Source organism: Hetaerina americana, unplaced genomic scaffold (genome assembly GCF_022747635.1).
Source record: "Hetaerina americana unplaced genomic scaffold, ioHetAmer1.1.p SCAF_27, whole genome shotgun sequence".
Lineage (NCBI taxonomy): Eukaryota > Metazoa > Arthropoda > Insecta > Odonata > Calopterygidae > Hetaerina > Hetaerina americana.
This window is the reverse complement of record NW_027286841.1, coordinates 3,403,112-3,423,601: the sequence shown is the minus strand read 5'-3', so window position 1 is coordinate 3,423,601 and position 20,490 is coordinate 3,403,112. Positions and strand designations below refer to the sequence as shown.

The following is a 20,490-nucleotide window of genomic DNA, read 5'->3' as shown; positions in this document are numbered from 1 at the left end:
GGGCATTGGGGTAGTAAGGATGAGGTCGCGTCATTGTCATGTAAAATTGGAAACAGTTCTTTAAGGAGGGTTTTCAGTCTGTGTGATCCGGGGTAATAGGTGGTGCAAAGGTTGAGTCCTGCGTCAGATGTGGGCTTGTTATTGTGTGGTGTGTGTGGTCGGGTGGAGCGGTGGATTTTATTTTGTAGTAACTTTTCTGGGTAACCGCGTTTGAGGAGTGCAATATGTAGATTGTCAAGGTATTTGTTGAGAGTGGCTGTGGTGTTGCAAATTCGGTGTCCGCGGATAGAGAGAGAGTTAGGAATCGAGCGTTTCGTGAGTTGAGGATGACAGCTTGTGTGGTGTAGGTATTGCTGATAGTTAGTGGCTTTGATGTGTACTGAAGTAGTGAATTTGTTGTTTTGAAGTGAGATGTCTGTGTCAAGAAAGGTGATGGTGGAGTCTGAAATGGAAGAGGTGAATTTAACAGTGAAAGATGAATTTAAGGCGGATAAGAAATTGTTGAGAGAATCAGAGCCATGTGTCCAGAGAATAAAAATATCGTCTATGTAGCGGACCCAGAAAAGAGGTTGAAAGGGTTGCTGTGACAGGAAAGTCTCTTCGAGATAGCCCATGAAGAGATTGGCGTATGATGGTGCCATTCTCGTTCCCATCGCTGTGCCTTTTGTCTGTAGGTAAAAACAATTTTGGAAAGCGAATGCATTTTTAGTTTGGACGAAAGAGGCAAGATTGAGGAGAAATTCCGTCGAAGGGCGCTGGGGTAGGGGGCGTAGAGAAAGATAATGCCGGAGGGAGGATAAACCTTCTGAATGGGGAATAGAAGTATATAGTGAGGTAACGTCGATGGTGGCCATAAGTAGGTTGGGTGTGGAAGGAATAGAGACAGAATTTAGACGGTTGAGGAAGTGGTGTGTGTCTTTCGTGAAGGAGGGCAAGGAGAGTACAAGTGGTTGTAGGTGGTGGTCAAGGAATGCGGAGATTCTTTCGGTGGGAGAATTGTAGCTGGAAACTATAGGACGACAGGAGATGTTGGCTTTGTGTATTTTTGGGAGGAGATAAAACTGGGGTGTTCTGGGGTTTGGGGGTGAAAGTAGGGATATGCCTTGGGAGGTGAGGCCTTCTTCTGGTCCGGAGTGGAGGAGAAAAGACCGAATTTCGGTTTTGAAAGTTTGTGTTGGGTTTTTGGATAGAGTGGTATAGGTGGATGTATCGTTCGGGTGAGCGAGGGCTTAGGAAATATAATCATTGGTGTTTAGAATTACAACAGAGGAGCCTTTACATATATATATATATATATATATATATATATATATATATATATATATATATATATACATATATATATATCGTTATATATACATGTGTATGTATATATATATATGTATATATATATTTATATATATACTATATCCTTACATCAGAAGAATAGGGTCTCATTATCTAATGACCTAAACGCCATACAGAACTGGTGCAAGACTTCCCTTAGCTTCCTGAATGGTTGCTTTCTGTAGGAGGTCAATTGGCCCAAAAATATTCTTCCTAAGTCTCTATCAAAAATATTCACTTCTCCCTCCCACTCCTTCACGGGCATACTATCTATGGTAACTATATTTTTTCTAATTGAACGCACCGTCGTTTCCTGAATGAGAAACTAAGAATTTAAGGAAGATACACCTTCTGGTTTATCATTACGGTGAAAGTGGCTGCAAAATTTGCCCTTCTTACTTTTAAAATCTGTATGGCATGTCTTGTTATGGTTGAGGCCTGTCAAATAAATCGTTATGATTCATTTTCATTCCCTCTTTTCGTAAAACAAATAGCTACTTTATTAAGTGAATTAACCCTTGTTTTGAATTAGGTCTTCCTCCAGCATGCATACGAATTGACACGTCATTGGATAGTTTTTTACTGAATATTTTTCCCTTCCCCTCCCATATCTTTCCTTATCAACTACCCATCCCACCTGGTGCTTGCACCCACTGCCACACACCTGTCTGATGGATCGCGGGGTTTTTATGTTGATGATGTTGGAGACGAGGAAATATGTGATTATCTTCATACAAGTTAATTACTTTATAACATATCGCCGTTTAACGCCATGTTCCTAATAATAGTGATATTTACGGAGCGCAAATAATCCCAAAATAATCACGCCGTGAAAAAGTAACTATCCAAAATGTAATCCCAACACGACGGGGTGTGGCAAGTGTTGTCCGGCAACTCCCCGCTCTCATAATGGCAGGACTAATTGGAGGCAGCTACAGGTGTTAAGATAATTAATCATTTGACGAGCGAGTGTATCCTGGAGATGGACCGGACGTTCGTCACCCTTGGGGACGACCCGTCAAATCCCGATCCGACGCTGCGTTTCTCCTTTGCGAGTTCCATTCGCTCTCCCTCGCGAGCGTCTTTCAAACGATGAGAGCACCACTCACCCTGATGCGGCGCATCGCTGCAACTATCTCCATCCTGCTCGTGGGCCGGGGGACGTCCAGGGTTCCGATGTACTGGAAAGAGAGAAGGAGAAACTCGTCAATCGGGTGGGAATCGACAAGGTGTCTCCGGCTGATATCAAACAAGATTGATTGACAGGTGCCTTCGGCCTGACTCATTGACCTTATTCCACACAGTTTCTTTTAATTTTGAACCGAGATCGTGAAACATTTAAAGCATGAAGCAATTAAAAAGTGATTTCTCGGGTGGAGATATTTTAATTTACTATTCACTAGTTGAAACATATGAGCCATGATTTATTGCCATTAAATGTGATGGTAGGGATGCAGTGGAACGATAGGCGTATATTGGAGGCTTTTGAAATGTGGGTGAGAAGGATGGAGAGGGTGAAGTGGAAAACAAACGAGGAAATGAAGAAGGTATGGCGGGCGAGGAGAGGGGATTGTTGGGAGAAAGAAATCCTACGGAGGCAGGAAGAAAGATGGCTTGCAAAGCATGATGATTGGGAATGGGATGTAGAAGACTTATGATGGATGGGAGAATGTTAGGCAAACAAGTTAGCAGGGATAGGAATAGGGGGATGGGGATGTTGGATGGAAAGAAGGGATGGTATTCGGTGTTGAAGAAGGGCTTGTGGTAGTGCCCAATTTCAGGATACTGTAGTGTACAATTTTATAGGTTGTATACATCCAAAACCTACCTTCAACGGTACAATACCATATAATAAAACTTCAAAAGTTGAAAAATTGTCATATAATCGTTAAGTTTTAATTCACACGCCGTAAATTCGCTCAAGATGACAAGATAACGTTCCATCCCTCAATAGAGTACTTCGAAAGAGTCAAAGTCACCTCATTGCCATTAAATGAAGATCAAACAGATATTTTGACTCCCTCTGATCTGAACTTGGAAACATCCTGGCTCCGTACTCCCCCCATTATCCACTAGGTGGCTCACGAATATTGCAAGAATAATTTGTACCTGCTTCTTGTATCAAGAGCTGTACGAGATAAAGAATCCTTGCGGTTTCGAATACACATAGGTAAAGGAGCAGGGCCACCTCAGCTTTTAATGAAGAAGGCTTGAACACAAGGGTCAAGGGTCATGTCACCGCCGCCGACGCCTCGGGATCTGAATTTGAATGAAAAGGGCGACCCACCTGCGGACGGGTTTGACTGGGGAATTCACTTGACACTTATACTAATACGAGTGAGATGAATGAATGGACCACTGCAGATGCACCCTCCCCCTCTATAGAACGTCCACCCTCCACGAGTAAGGTCATTGGAATCCTCACATCCCCCGCAATCCCTTCCGATGACACGCCTTCCTTCAACACACGTCTCCACTCAATATTTTCAATATTACATTGGCATCACAATCAATGGTTCTTTCTCCAATTGCCTCTTTCTTCGGAAAAGGGCACTCCAGAATGGTGAGCCACAATGGAACAAGCACATACCAAACGGCGACTTTGATTAATTATTTCGTAGGATCTCCAGTAAAAACCACGATTCATGACAATGCTTTCTCATTACATTCTCCAAAATCCTATTACAGCAAGGCGTTTGATCAACGAACCGAAGTAACAATATATTGGACATATTTGTGACAAATTCCTCGCAGACTTTGACAAACGAGGACATAACCGAGTCAGAAAATCTATATTAGAATAAATATCTAAGTCGATGAAGGTGATTGAGGGAAATCTTCAAGTACCTACAATATTTATTCAATTTAGAGATCACTAATGGGCTTCGAAAGAATTAACCACTGAGTGCAAAAATTACCAATTTACACTACTTACACAGAACACAACTGGATAAAAATTTCACAATCCTACGCGTGAAGGGACAGACACGTTTATGCCATACAGAATCGCAGCCGATAATAAAGAAGACCAGAGAGGTGTGAACGGCGTTAAGGAGCAAAATAAATATTCATTCACATTTTTTATATTGTTTTAAAATTTATCACGAAACTTTATCACCGACGCCAAGGAAAACTCGTAGACTGTCGAGCAGAAACGAAAAAGATTATGCGGAAAGCCATGCGTACCTTCAAAAGTGAATGTTACGGGAATATGTATCAGGTAATCAAAAATAATCTGGGCATACGTCAAGGAAATACAGGGAAAACGCTCAAATTTAAATGACTTTTACGTGGAAAACGACTAAATTGTTAAAGACAGCGAATAAAATACCCACGCCAAAAATAATTTTTTGAAAGCGTTAACCGCAAAAATATTAAGGCATAAAGTGAAGTCACTCACCCACCTGCAGAGCTCCTGAGCACACATAACGTTTCCATGAAGAAAACCAGCTCCGAAATATATGAAAAAATTATGGCCCACGTTAGGAAGATATCCGCGCCAGAATACCTGGGGAAATTGCTGAAGGCATCGTACCTTATTTGCAAACAGTTGTTTACCAGTTGATAGAAGGTTCAATACCTCACGACTGGAATCCAACAGAGCCTGTGATAGGGAGGACTCTGAATACATCTACATCCCCACGTTTACCCGCAACCGGTCGCAAGGACGTATGGCAAGGGGTGTTATGTCACAAGACATTCCACATGCATTCCCTCTTATTTCCTCATGCACCTGGTCTGAGGAAATAGAGGGAATCCACCCGCGATCCACCAAAAAGCGTGGAAAGGGGACGACCTAGCACCAATCATTCATGCCTACATATATTACGAGTATAACATGGTTAACAGCTATTCCTATGCCTACACAAAGAGGACAAGAAAGAGTCATTAAAAGAGGGGAGGCACAGATTCAATTGAGACACTTATTACCGGTTAGTATTCAACGCATTCCGGACGTACAATTCACATGTACAATAGACTTTATACATTGGCCTACACCCCACCCGGCACAAGAGCGCACGGCGGGGGGCCTCACGACGCCAGACTTGGACTCGCGTACCCATTACTTTCTTAGGTGTTCCCCCTTTTATTGCATTCGCGAATCGTGCGCGGGAAAAACGAATGCTTGAATCTATCAGTTCGACAATCTAACTCTCTAATTTTGCGGCAATTGTCTGCACTGCCAATGTAATTAGGGGGCCTAATTATATCTCCAATGTCGGATGCGAAACCACACGCTCTACATCTTTGAATTAGGTTAGTCTAGCCCTGAGTCTTCTCATATCTGAAGGTTCCAACCACAGATTCTGCATTAAATGTTAGACGCATTGTGTTCTTTCGCACGAACTTTTCACGAACCTAGCGTTCTTTCTCGGTACCCTATTCAATACCGTAATTACATACTGAGATATTTTATATCGATATCCAATAAAATCTTAGAACGTGCCTCTTTCAGCAACGTAATGGGATATTTCGTATTTCGTAAACACATTAATTTACTCCTGATATTCTGAAATATTCGGAAAGGAATACACAATTGGATGCCATATATTTAGATTTTAAAGAGAAAGTAGTCGAAAAGATCTCTCACGGGAAATTGGCAGACGAACGAAAATATAAATGGTATTTACCAGAACGTGAAACACACATCAGAAGGATATGCTGTTTAGTATTAAAGAAGCTAGACTTCGTCAGACGTCTTGTGGAAGAATGCAATGAATAAGTTTGAGAGCCAGAGATGTTTCTTCACTTTATATGGACCACATTTAGAACACCCGGCGAGTACCCGAGACGTCAATTTAAGAATCACGTGACCGGAAAACGTCAATTAGAGAACTACATATATAATGAACCGATAACATCTTTTAGGTATATTATTGATACGATAAGCGAGTAAGCGTCACGACAGCGAGCGCGAGCTGTCACGGGTTGAGGCTGAGTGCTTCTTGATTTTCGAAGAGAGTTGGCGAGAACTATGTACACATTTTTAAAGGTACAGAATATGTGATTTTTTTTGTAAAAGACCGGCAATTATATGGCAAATATTATATTGGTAGATTCGACCTCCGGTATAAATTAAGAGTATAGATACTGCCTGAGATAGGTTCCAATTCCCGTTCTTACCCTGCAGTATTCTGAATCAGAGCAAAATTTATCCCATGCACACAACTGCGAGCGCTGTCCAGAAAGTGACTCACGTTTCGGCCTAGCGTTGCAGTGGGTAGGGCTAGAGGAACCATCTTGGTGTCTAAACGTCCCTACACTCAAAACGCATCATGCTGTGTTAGTGTGTGTGGAGACTGTGGTGTTTCTATTACTTAGTCATATTGCGAACTGTTGCATTGTGAGCTGCAATAGAAAATCCCGCGAGTTGAGAAGTTCGATCTGTGATTCGGTGTCCAGCAAAAGTGTACGGAGAGAAATAGTGAAGGCGTAGGTGCATTCAGTTTAAAAATTGCCACAACACCAACCTTCACGACGAGGACCGCTGTGGTCGGCCTAGTAGAATTGATGGTGAAAATCAATGACAATATTCGCGAAAAATGCCGATTGATGATTACGGATCTCTCGCTAAACGTGGCTTGCAACACAGTGCTTTGACAGTGACGCAGAATTACATGCTGGTGTAAACAACTGATTAAAATGAATGGCGGCAGATGATTTCTCAAAGAGACAGAATTGATAAGCTTGTGTATCGTTAAAAATATACATATATACATTTATAAATAAATAAATAAATAAATAAATATATATATATATGTGTATATATATATATATATATATATATATATATATATATATATATATATATATATATATATATATATATATACAGGGTTCGTCCGGAAAATAAGTGTACTGATTTTTTCCCGCCGCTCCAGGCGCGCCCAGCACCGCTCTGACGGGCTGCGATTGGAGGGGGGTATGTTGGCAAGCGACGCTGAAAAAGGCAGTCGGCTCTGAGCTGTGGTGTAGTGAGGAGCTCTGTTAACGCGAACCTCCACGCTCGACCCACGTCACGGAACGCGATGCCGAAGTTTTTGGAGCAGCGTTATTCCATCAAATTTGCGGTAAAGCTTGGGAAATCGTCTACCGAAACTGTCGGTATGATTAACCAGGCTTACGGGGAGTCAGCCATGTCCAGAAACATGACCTTTCGGTGGCACAAGATGTTCGTGGAGGGCAGAGAAGAGGTCGACGACGAACCACGGCCTGGACGCCCATCAACGACACTCACCGACGAAAAAGTTCGCGATGTACTGAACTCTGATCGTCGTCTTAGTGTTCGGATGATAGCAGAGCAGTGTAATGTGCCAAAAACAATAGTGCACGAGATTATTAGGCACCAATTATAGATGCGAAAAATTTGTGCAAAGTTGGTGCCGAAAGTGCTCAGTGATGATCAAAGACTCAATCGTTTGGAAATCGCGACACAACTTGCGGATCACTGCAAAAATGATCCACATTTTTTAGAGAACGTTGTTTCGGGTGACGAGACGTGGATCTTTGAGTACGACCCGGAGTCGAAGAGACAAAGTGCGGAGTGGCACACCCCATCATCACCCCGTCAAAAGAAAGCTCGCATGAGCAAATCTCGGATCATGGCGATGCTCATTGTCTTTTTTGACAAAAGGGGAGTCGTCCACTACGCATTTGTACCTGAACGACAAACTGTAAATGCTGCATTTTACGTCCAAGTGCTCGACAGGCTTCGAAAACCAGTCGCCCGCGTCCGGCCAGGGATCAAAAACATCTGGCGGCTGCATCACGAAAATGCGCCGTCTCACACCGCGCTTGTCGTGTCGGACTTCTTGGCCAAGCACGGCGTGGCAACGCTGCCGCACCCGCCCTACAGCCCGGACTTGGCACCACGGGACTTCTTTCTGTTCCCGAAGATAAAGAGGAGTTTGAAAGGAACGCGACACGGGACTTTGGACGCCGTCAAAGAGGTCGTGACGACGTGTCTTCGAGAGGTTCCCGATGATGCCTTCGCGGGAGTGTTCCAGGAATGGGAACGCCGCTGGAACAAGTGTATCGACTCACATGGGTCCTATTTTGAGGAATATTAGCTTAAGATATTTAAAAGTGTAATAAATTTTTTTTCCTGAGCTCAGTACACTTATTTTCCGGATATATATATGAGTTAGTTTGTCCGACGACAATGTTGACAAATAGCTGAAGAATGTGCCTTTCAAATATTTATATTATAACTTTGCCATGTCACTAATTTGATATTTTATTTCAAAACGTAAGTTTATTTCTGAACAGTTGTCGCATATTAACTTCAAGATAACAGCTTAATGATTAATTCAGACAAACCCATGATTGCACTGTGCACATAGGCATGTATCTGAACGAGTGTTTGTGTACACTAGCTACTCTAGGCACATTCAAGTATAAATTAATATTTGTGAGGGCGTGGCTGGTGCCCGAACACACCCACCCTAACACACGCCCTCACAGACACTCGCGGAGTATTACGCAGACGTAGTTCACCGCCCACGACCAAGGGTGGGTCTTTCGGGTGGGATTTGGACTATCGCCGCATCGGAAAGGCGGTCGTCACCCGAGCGGTCACCCGACGTGGGAGTGGGAGGGCGACGTACTGTGCCCCGGTGCGAAGGGATGGGCTCGCCGCTAGGAGCGGAAGCCGCCGTCGCAACATCCATCCATCCGCTCATTCATTAGCGCGTCCACAATAACGCGCCCGCAATCTGCTAATCGACTCCCATTCCAACACGCCTTTTTCAAAAATCCAATATTAACCCTTTCCAATAACTCATTGCAATTGCCATTCGCATTGAGAGCGCAGCACAATTATCGAGCGATTAATTACAAGGCAATGTGCTTACCTTCCAATTTAAGTAGAAGTCGGCCAAATTGAACATTCAAACATGGATATTAACTGAGGCGCAAGTATTCATTATAGACGAACTTCGAGTGCACATTTGCAATTAATTTTCAGCACATTACGTAAAATAATTTTTTAACTTCTTTTTTAAAATTTAATTTCACGTAAAAAAATAAAATTAGCACCCGTCAACTTGTCATTAAAAATTACAAATTCTATCTTGACTACACGAATTATTTTTTTAAATTTTATAATTACATACTGCATTACGGGGTAAGTTATATCAAATATATTTTTATCTACCATCTTCGTGGTTTTACAAAAATATTTTTCTTTCATTTTCGCTGCTTTTTCATGTTTTCGTATGCCCCGGCGTTTCCCCGATTGCTATCACAGCATAAGCCCTACGCCAAGCCAGGCTATCACATGCATTATTGAAATCCATTTTTAAATCCGGAATTGGTGGATTCCCGGGAATTGCGAATATTTCGGATTGTAACTCTCACGCACAAAATAAATAGCCAATTGGATCGCAGTTGTTTGTGAATTCGTTGCAGGAGCAGTGCAAGAGGTATGGGACAAAGATCTTCAACAATAAAATCAACGGAACGAGATAAACAATACTGAGGAATGCCAAGTGAAACTTTAAAGTTGGAAGAAATAAACTAGAGAAAGAGGGGCGCTTCACGTATTTGCGAGGAAATCGACCTAAGGACGTAAGAGTGGGCGTGTGAGAAGGAGAAAAACCTAGAAAAAGGAATCATCGAGCATGAGAAGGGAATAGATGACAATTACGCTGGGTAAAGATCAGATCTACATTGACTTGAAATCGTAGTACCGGCTCGGATCCATTGCGCGTATGGATCCTAAACTTCGTTTCCAAAGCAAGAGGATGAGTTGAGAGGCTGGAGAACTTTGAGACGCGGTGGGGAAATGTAATGAGAAAGAAAAAGAGGGATGTTATTTCGCTCTAGTTAGACCTCACTTGGAATATGCCGCACGTATTTGGGAGCCTTGGGATAAAGTTTGGCAAAAAGCAACAGATGAAGTTCGGAGAAAATCCGCCAGATTCGTCAAAAATTGTTGTTAAGAACACAAGGGTGACAGGTCTCTTAATGGATTTAGGCTGGGAGCCGCTTGAAATACAAAGAGAAAAAGCGAGACTTAGACTTTTAGAAATGTTGAAAACAAACGAGTTTAACACTTCCAAAGAAACTGTGGGAGATGCCGCACCATTAACTTTTAACGGAGTCATCCACTAATGTGCATTTCAATGCAAATATTTCCAGGATCCCGGTCAAGGCGAATGATTTTAACACTCTGAAATTATTGCATTGGAGTTAAACAATGGCACTAGAGGAATTATTATGGCCCCACACAACTTAGGTAGATCAGACAAAGATAATAAGATTAGGAAGAAGAACTCCAGTACAGATGGATACAAATACTCGCTCTTTCCCCCGAACAGTCAGAAATCATAATAGAAAGAAACCAATGTCACTATAAAAATATTAAAAACATTCCATTTACAAGTCAGGGCAAGATTAAACTTTGCGTAGACATAAGGTATATTCGTAATTGAATGTGCGTGTTAGTTTAAAGTATATATATGTATATGCATATATATATATATATATATATATATATATATATATATATACATATATATACATATATATATATATATATATAATATATGCATGCATGAAAGTTATGAAGGTTTTTGCATGAATATATACACCCATGTGTGTGGAAATTTGCATGATTTTGTTAATTCTGCATTTAACTTTAATCTCTTTTACGGGTGGTGACGTAACACCCCCCGCCATACGCCCATACTGCATGATGTAGCTGTAGATTCCAAGACATTTCTAGGGGAATGCTTCTTACCGCATCGACTCTACGACACCGAAACAACCCTCCGCTGTACTCCCAGACATACGAGTGAAAATAGCCGTTCTTTCCCATAAAAATCAGGTATCATAATAGCAAGGAATCAAAGTCACAGTATATATAAGTATTAAAGGCATTCGAATTACAAGTCAGGACTAGATTAAACGTTGCGCAGACAAAAGGCGTATTCGTTATTGGTGCATGTGTCTGTTAGCCTATAATAAATGTTATTTGCATGCGTGTGAGTTAAATTGGTTGTCGCATGAATATATATACGCCTCTGTGGGTGTAAATTTGCATGAATTTGTAGGCTTTGCAAGAGGTTTTATCCTCTTTTACGGGTAGTGACCTAACACCCCCCGCCACACGCCCTGCGGTGGATTGTGGGGCATTACGTAGATGTAGATGAGATGTTGGTGTGGAGGACACCTTGGAGGACACCCGGTCAGGGTGGAAGACAAACGACGACGTTTCAAATGCGTCTGGACCGGAGAGGGAGATCGGGAAGAGGTCAAGTGGAGGAGGGGGAGTGGGGGAGACCGTGATGTAGAGTGCCGGGAGGGGAGGGGGGAGCAAGCGAGCACGCCTCTCGTTCACTGTGTGTCATTGAATGCTTTCGTTGCCTCAGACGGGATCGCAGGCTCATATGCATTAGGATATTTAGAACCCCAAATAATAGCGCTCAGATGTATTCTAAATTTTATGAAAAAAAAATGTCGAGAAATAGACCAGTTCAAAATCAGCTAGATACTATGGAGGTACCAGCTCAACGGCCGGTGAGCGAGAGAGAGCGGGCCGCACCACAGTACCAACGAGCACCGCGGCACCAAAGATCGGGTGGCAGGTGCAATTCGGGCGCGCGGCACTTGGCGAAGGGGCGAAACATGGATGGATGGCTTGGAATCCGCCCCCTCATGCATATCCATGTTGCTCCCTCCACTCTGGGGGCGATTCCCGACTCCCCGCCGTTCCCCCGCTCCCCGCCCCGGGGGCAGGAGGGTGGGAGGCCGTCGTCCATCGACCCCTGGGGGCAAACACTCTTTCGCACGCAACCCCCCCCCCCCTCTCTCCCGCCGCAACGGCGACGCCTCGCCTCCGCTGTCGTCTCGTCGGCACATCTCAACAAAACAGTTCCACCATTCCCCGTTCGCATCCACCGCTCAATGCCTCCGCCCTTCCGAACGGAAACGCAATGGAGTGCGCAACATGTGGGAATCCTCGCTGGAAGATGTGGATGGAATGTGTGGCAATTGGTCGAGAAAATGTAACCGGGAGAAGCTGCACCAATAGGAACGGAGAGGGGAGACGCATCGAATGGTTTGGATATAAATCGTTGGCATGCAAAAGTTGAACTTTCTCCGGGGCGCTGAGGCCTTATCCCGCACTAACATTGAATTCTACGTACAACCGTCGTTTAAGAGGCAGGTGGCAGCCATGGCAACCATGATGGCAGGTCGTATATTGGCATTGGTAAGAAGATGACCGTGCACACACCATTGTTATCACTGAATACTTGGCGATGCGAAAGATCTGCGCTGAACTCGTCCTCCCGAAGGTCTTTGGACGGACTACCAAAAGCGGTAAAGAAAAAAACGTCACCGCGACGATTCCCCAACCCCCTTACAGTCCCAACTTGGCACCAGCAGACTATTTGCTATTCCCATCAAAAGTGAAATTCTCCCTACCTCAAAGGAAAACACCACCATTTGACCCTTAAGTGCCATCAAAGAAGTTTGCACGCTTTTAACCTTAAGGACCTTCCGCCTAGCGGAAGGGAGCCTTCGAGTCGTGGAAAAGCCTCTGCTGGCAAAAGTGCGTCGACGCTTTCAAGGGAAGAATACTTTGAAGCATTTTGAGGCAGTCTTGCATTATCCGGCATGATTCTATTCCCGAAACATTTTATACAAATCTTGTATTATCAAGATTCGAAGAGAATTGAATTATATGTAATTCATCGAGTTACGAATCTAATTGCCCACGTCAGTCCTCTAACCTACTCTTCTTCATCAATCACAGTTCACAATGACATCTGAAAACGTTCCCTCCCAGGACTCATGAAAGGGCGGATGCGGCCCGATATTGATTGACCTGTTTTGACCTGCAATTTACTTCGGACAGTGCTTCTGCACTGACAACCGCGTGACCCGAGGCAAGCGCTCTCACATAGTAACCTCTCCTCAAAGATGATCACCCACAGCGAAGCGAAAATGGCGCATTCGATATTCCGATTAAAAATTGGCCTAGGTGACTCACTCGTGCTACGGGTTACACAGCTTCTCACAATTATTTAAAACAATGGAATACTGCTATGGATATTCGCTGTTCGACTCTTTGGAGTTTTCCCTCCTCCTCGTCCATAACCCGAGCACTACAATGGAGGCTAACGCGTCGCAGAGCCAGTCGCAGTCCTTCCTGGAAATGATTACTTACCGGTGTTATTCTCGTAATCCTCTCATACTCCTACCACTACGCTCCGTCCCCATTCACCTCACAAATGCTGCCCAAATACGTACCTGAGCCACTCCATCAACTTCAGTTTATTCCCTCCTGTTTTAGTGTCCCACTGAGCTTTCATGATTATTGATAATCTCGTCAATATGGAATTATTACGGGTAATCATGAAACTAACCCTCTGCCACTGCTCATGTAATGTAATTCAAAATGCAGCTGAAACCCCTTGGCAGTCTATTGTGTGTGTTACAATCCGATAAATTAGGGATATCCACAAGAACTTGAGTTCCGGATCACTCGGATTTTGCGGCGACGCGATTTTTCATTTTTCATTCAATTAGCGAAAAATTGTGCTTTTGTACGAATCTGACTTTTTTAACACGAGTAGTATGCGTTAAAAAGCTGTCACCTTACGTCCCAATCGTGTACAATTAATGTGTGAATTATTATCATTTTTTTCGTCCGTCTTTTGTATAATACGCTGAATATAGTATAGGAATGTATTGAGTGCTACCCGACACTATAAATTGTCCATGAAATGTCTTAACGGTAAAATCCACCTCTGTAGTGGAACTTTAATATGCATGACATGCAGTGACTGCATAAACCAGGAAATAATTGCATTATAATTAAAAACACCCAGATATTACCACGGAACTGACAGTCAATCGTAATAACATTCCACATTTAAGTATTGAAATCCCAAATTGCGCGATAACTTCGTGAAATAAACGCAAAAAAATGAAAAATAAAGGAAACGTGTGGAAAATAAAAGAGAAGAAAATTTTGCCGCAAGATGAAAGTGATTGATGTTTCCAATTCGCCTCTTTCAAGTCACAAATCCAAAAATAAATGTGACATGAATGAATAGTAGATAAAAGTGGACATTGGACAAAAGCACGGACGAGAATAGGGCCCGCTAGTGCCCTATTGTCATCCGTACCCAGGAAATACGCCAGGAAAGCACCATGTGGTGCTTTCCTGGCGCATTTGCTTGATGAAGTTTAAAATCATTCAATTTGGCCGGGATTCGAACCCGGATCCCGGTCAAGGCGAATGAGTTTACACATAATGAATAATAAATAACTTGTATTGTAACGAGAATTCAGGGATGACCCAGTCAAAGAAGAACTGTCGCGGGACATCACGCAATTTCCTTCAATTTCTCTAAGCAATGATTGGCTAACTAAAGTTCATCCATCCACAAATCTAACAGATTTTGTGGAATCCCGATCTAACTTCACTCCTGCTTTCAGCCTTCCCAACCCTCTCACAACTCATACAGAAAATATCATGTGATTGAGGGCATCCCTGTCTAACTCCGCCGGCTAGAACTGCCCATCCTCCGCCTGACCTCCCCATTACCCTCTTACCGAATCCTCCCTCGCTACAGGGCGCTAACTCACACAAACCCTCAAATTCTCCACCCATATCACACAAAACGCTCCATTACTTACTCCCTGTCCATAAGAGGACACAGAATTTGCAATGACCCTGATTCCCTTGATAATTTCCTTTCAATTCTACACTGTTCCCTCCTCAAACGAGGTTATCCCGAATCCCTCCTGAACAAAAGAATCCGAAAACATGCGTACACTCTCAAACCTTCCTCCACCGCGGAACCCCACCCTCTCTCAATTTGCACCACATACTTCCCGGGCTTAGAATATCTACGATCAATCCTAAAAGACCTCTACCCTATCCTAAAAAATCAAAACCCCACCGCCAACCTTTTTCCCAAATGTCCCTCAGTTACTTTCAAACGCCCCGCCAACCTATCCGATCTCCTTAAATCAACCAATCCTTTCCTTAAATCCCCAACCCGTCCCAAAACCACTCTCACGCCATGCAATAAACCCAGATATCAAAACATGCCCTATTTTCAAAACCAAAATCCCATCCCTCTCCCACCCGCTTTTTAACTCTCTCCCACCAATTTCCTCTTCTACTTGCACATCTAGCAATGTAGTGTACCTTCTGAAGTGCCAACTTTGCCCTGCCTATAATATTGGGCAGTGCACCACACCCCTCAATATCAGAATCAACAACCACCGAGGCCCATGCAAAAACTCTTCCCTAATTGAAATGCTCCCTATCCCCAAACACGCCTCCGAACACAACACTCCCTTTGATAAATGCTATAGTGTATCCATCATAGCATCCCTCCCACCCTCTGATCCTCCTCTGAAACTGAAAACATTAGAGCAATCTTTCATCTGGCTCTTGGAGTCCTGGAATTGACCAGGAATCAATATTAGTCATTAATTACCCTGCTCCAATTATATTTTCATCCCCCTTCCACCCCCATCACCTTCTACATTTTCCCCACCCTTCTAACGCTGCCCCTCCAAACCCGTCCCTTGGGAATTCTCTCCCCACCTTCCCCTTCCATCCATCGCTCCAGCCCTCGTATTCCCTTCAGTTCTGTCCCTCTCTTCCCTGATAAAGGTGGTCACGACCACCGAAAATTCGAAAAATAGTGAGTCTCTTTTTTGTGTATTTCTGTGTTTTTGTCTGTGTCCACTAGTGCTAAGTGTTATACATTATTATTCACGTCCGTGAGACTTTCAAAAAGTGTTATATATATATATATATATATATACATATACATATATACAACTAATTAGTCCATGAAAACTCTTTCTTGCACGTTTTCCTTAACCTCCAAGAAGTTCCGCTGGAATGCTTCCGACCTACGATTGATTGATCTCTATCTCTTAGGGCCCATTCTATATCGCATTCAATTATTCCCGGGCCTACGCCACACCCATCACCTTCATGCTCTTTTTTTAAGCCCAAACTTCCTGGCATAGTACCTTTGCCACATGTAGTATTTCCTATATATTCTTGCTCTGTCTCTCCGGTCTTTCTTGGATCAACTAATAATTTATCTGGCGAAGTTTTGATAGTGTTTTGGGACCTCCCTCTCTTTCATTTCCTTTATTTAATTACTGCTTTCATTTTTGAGGACATCACAACAACGACTTTCTTACTTTTTAAACTTATAACAGCTCCGGGCTGCATCTTTCGCCGCGTTTCTGCCACCCCCCGACTAGTTTCCTGCCTCTGTTTATTATTTACTTGTTTTAATGCTTAGAAATTAAAACAAAAAAATCGGGACTTTGAGGTATTTCCAATAGTTAAACAACGTATGCTTGCGCATAAAACCCTCATTTAAATAACCCTCTGTTAATGCAACATAGCTTTCAGTTAAATTATACATTCATTCAAGGGTTTTGTACGACTTCTGACTTAAAAACTTCATTTGTGATAATCATTATCACTTCGTGATTTTCACCTCTCATACATTTATAGAGGGGATTTTTCGCCCGTGGCTTCATCCCAATTCATCTGAAGTACCGATTGTTGCCAATTGTTGTACATTGTGTTCCGGTACCTACCAGGAAGCCACGAAGGGGAACCACGATTCCAATTAATACCCGACTTCTCTCTTTCGTTTCCCATTTTTGCCTGGGGTGTCACCCTTATTAATATTCGAAGCAACAGAAACGCGGTTTGATGACTCTCAATAACTTCGATTGACATATTTGCCCGTGACGCACGCCAAGAGCTATGGTGCGCGAAAGAGTGCTTTGAGCATGGCCTCGGTGACCCTATTTCGTTCCAATTTTTAGTTTGCAATCAGCTTCGCTAGTCGGAGGTGCTTCAGCAATGAAGACAAGATGAAATTACTAGCGGAAGGAGAGTGCGTTACCCACCGGCAAAGACAAACGGCAAAGGCAATAGGAAATACGCTTCCGTTGAATCTGAAGGAAATGCGAATTATGTCGCAGTGAGAAATCATTCGCCCTCGCTCGTAGTCGAGCCTTCGAGTCCTCGACTGCCGGGCGAGCGCTTCGATCCCCGGCGGTAGCGGTGCCCCCCCCCCCACCCGCCCCGGGCAGCGCGCAGCTGGTTAGAGAACCCGGAAGGGAAACGAAGGGCTCGGCTTGGAATCTCGGCCTGGGCGATCGACTCTCGGCAACGTGCGATTTCTCGCGTTTTGCGTTCGGGTGACTCAGCCGAAGTCACGGCTGTGGCAATTCACTGAGGCAACCATTCTGATCCAAGTCCAATCAATGTGTGGGTGGTGTCGAAATGCCAGTCTCCACTTCGTGACCGCGCACGCCGCGATTAATTCGTGGCAACCCACGAAAGGCAACGCATCCGTCAAGCTTGTCCTTTTAAATACTCCCGAAGAAATTCAAAACAAGATGCCCGAATCACATAACTGGATGAAATCACACGATTTAAAAAGAATACAAGTAGCCTTCAATGATGCACTTTCGATAGAATCGTTAAAACGAGAATGAAAACTCGCCCCATCCAACTTCGGACAACAAACAATTAGTTGGCACGGGTTTCAATCGGTGATCAAAGATGGGAGTTCGAGTGCAGCATCGCGGAGGAGTGAAGTGCCCTCCGTCTTATCGGATCGGTTTCGTGACTCCTACATCTACATTTACTTACCCCGCAAGCCGCCGTAAGGGCTTGTGGCGGGGGGTGTTAGGGCACCACCCGTAATTAAGAAAACAACCGCATGCAAAAGCCACAAATTTATACCACCCGCAAACAAAACATGGCATGCCTTCATGCCAAAACACTCAAACCGCACACACGGGCAAACATTCAAACTACCAACTAACATACACATGCACCTGAAAGTATATCTAATATCTTTGCAATGTCTAATTTGGTTCCGACTTTTAAATTAAATGTTTGTAATATTTCTAAAGTGACTTCGGTTTCTCACTAATATGATTTCTGATTGTTCGGGTAAAGAATGAGTATTTGTATCTATCTGTCCTGGAATCTATCTCCCTTAGTTTATCTTTGTGGTCTGATCTACCTACCTAAGTAGTGTGGGGCCATTATAATTCCTTTAGTGTCATCGTTAAACTCGTTTGTTCTGAACCTTTCTAAAAGTCTAAGCCTCGCTGGTTCTCTCCGCCCTTCAAGTGGTTCCCAGCCTAAATCCCTTAAGAGACCTGTCACACTTGTGTTCTTATCATAACAATTTTTCACGAATCTGGTGATTTTTCCCTGGGCTTTATCTAATTCTTTTTGTCAAATTTTCTCCCAAGGATCCCAAATACTTGCGGCATATTCAAAACGCTTGGGGTTAAAAAATATCTATCGCCAATTATTCCATTACTCTCCATCTGGCGGTGCTTTCACAGAGAAAAACCTAAAAGAGCCTGCAAATTCTAAACTTCTAACCGTCGGCTCCGCTCATTTCAATACGCAAGAGCTCTCTCGGACTCTACCGTAGCAGATTTCTCCCCCCCCCCCCCGTAACTCAGAGGATAAACACTGGGGTGGCGGCCTCAGGATGTACTGAGATGGCGTATGATTCCACCGTTCGACCTGTGCGGCAGATTGTTTCCTTCGGTTGTCGCCTGGAATGATGGACGCCTGTATTTTACCTGATTTCCACAAATCAATCGATCCCTCGGTGATGGATCGAGGTCTTTAAAAAAAGGTTGTGTTCCCCTTTTAAAATACGAGTCGTATGCCCTTTAAATCTCCGATCTAGGATACGAGGGTGAGTAATCATCATGTATATTTTACCCGAGTACAGGGTTTGTCCGGAAAATAAGTGTACTGAGCTCAGGAAAAAAAATGTATCACACTTTTACATATCTTAAGCTAATATTCCTCAAAATAGGACCCTTGTGAGTCGATACACTTGTTCCAGCGGCGTTCCCATTCCTGGAACGCTCCCGCGAAGGCATCATCGGGAACCTCTCAAAGACACGTCGTCACGGCCTCTTTGACGGCGTTCAAAGTCCCGTATCGCGTTCCTTTCAAACTCCTCTTTATCTTCGGGAACAGAAAGAAGTCCGGTGGTGCCAAGTCCGGGCTGTAGGGCGGGTGCGGCAGCGTTGCCACGCCGTGCTTGGCCAAGAAGTCCGACACGACAAGCGCGGTGTGAGACGGCGCATTGTCGTGATGCAGCCGCCAGATGTTTTTGATCGCTGGCCGGACGCGGGCGACTCGTTTTCGAAGCCTGTCGAGCACTTGGACGTAAAATGCAGCATTTACAGTTTGTCGTTCAGGTACAAATTCGTAGTGGACGACTCCCCTTTTGTCAAAAAAGATAATGAGCATCGCCTTGATCCGAGATTTGCTCATGCGAGCTTTCTTTTGACGGGGTGATGATGGGGTGTGCCACTCCGCACTTTGTCTCTTCAACTCCGGGTCGGAGTCAAAGATCCACGTCTCGTCACCCGAAACAACGTTCTCTAAAAAATGTGGATCATTTTTGCAGTGATCCGCAAGTTGTGTCGCGATTTCCAAGCGATTGAGTCTTTGATCATCACTGAGCACTTTCGGCACCAACTTAGCACAAATTTTTCGCATCTGTAATTGCTCCCTAATAATCTCGTGCACTATTGTTTTTGGCACATTACACTGCTCTGCTATCATCCGAACACTTAGACGACGATCAGAGTTCAGTACATCGCGAACTTTTCGTCGGTGAGTGTCGTTGATGGGCGTCCAGGCCGTGGTTCGTCGTCGACCTCTTCTCTGCCCTCCACGAACATCTTGTGCCACGGAAAGATCATGTTTCTGGACATGGCTGACTCCCCGTAAGCCTGGTTAATCATACCGACAGTTTCGGTAGACGATTTCCCAAGCTTTACCGCAAATTTGATGGAATCCAAAAACTTCGGCATCGCGTTCCATGACGTGGGTCCAGCGTGGAGGTTCGCGTTAACAGAGCTCCTCACTACACCACAGCTCAGAGCCGACTGCCTTTTTCAGCGTCGCTTGCCAACATACCCCCCTCCAATCGCAGCCCGTCAGAGCGGTGCTGGGCGCGCCTGGAGCGGCGGGAAAAAATCAGTACACCTATTTTCCGGACGAACCCTGTATAACTGATGGTGGGCTTACCCTCCCTCCCCCCAGGTCACCTCGCTCTTTCCCTTGGACCCTAATCCCCCATCCCATGTCTGCACCCCGGG

General features: G+C 44.0%; 1 protein-coding gene across 1 annotated transcript in view; it reads right to left on the bottom strand.

The window, feature by feature from the left end:
* The window catches only part of LOC139689665 (capon-like protein), a 653,345-nt gene that overhangs the window by 188,177 nt on the left and 444,678 nt on the right, over positions 1 to 20,490 (bottom strand). Inside the window, exon 2 of the mRNA XM_071586855.1 lies at positions 2,436 to 2,507. Coding sequence (XP_071442956.1) covers positions 2,436 to 2,507 — 72 coding nt within the window. The remainder of the gene's footprint in view (positions 1 to 2,435; positions 2,508 to 20,490) is intronic.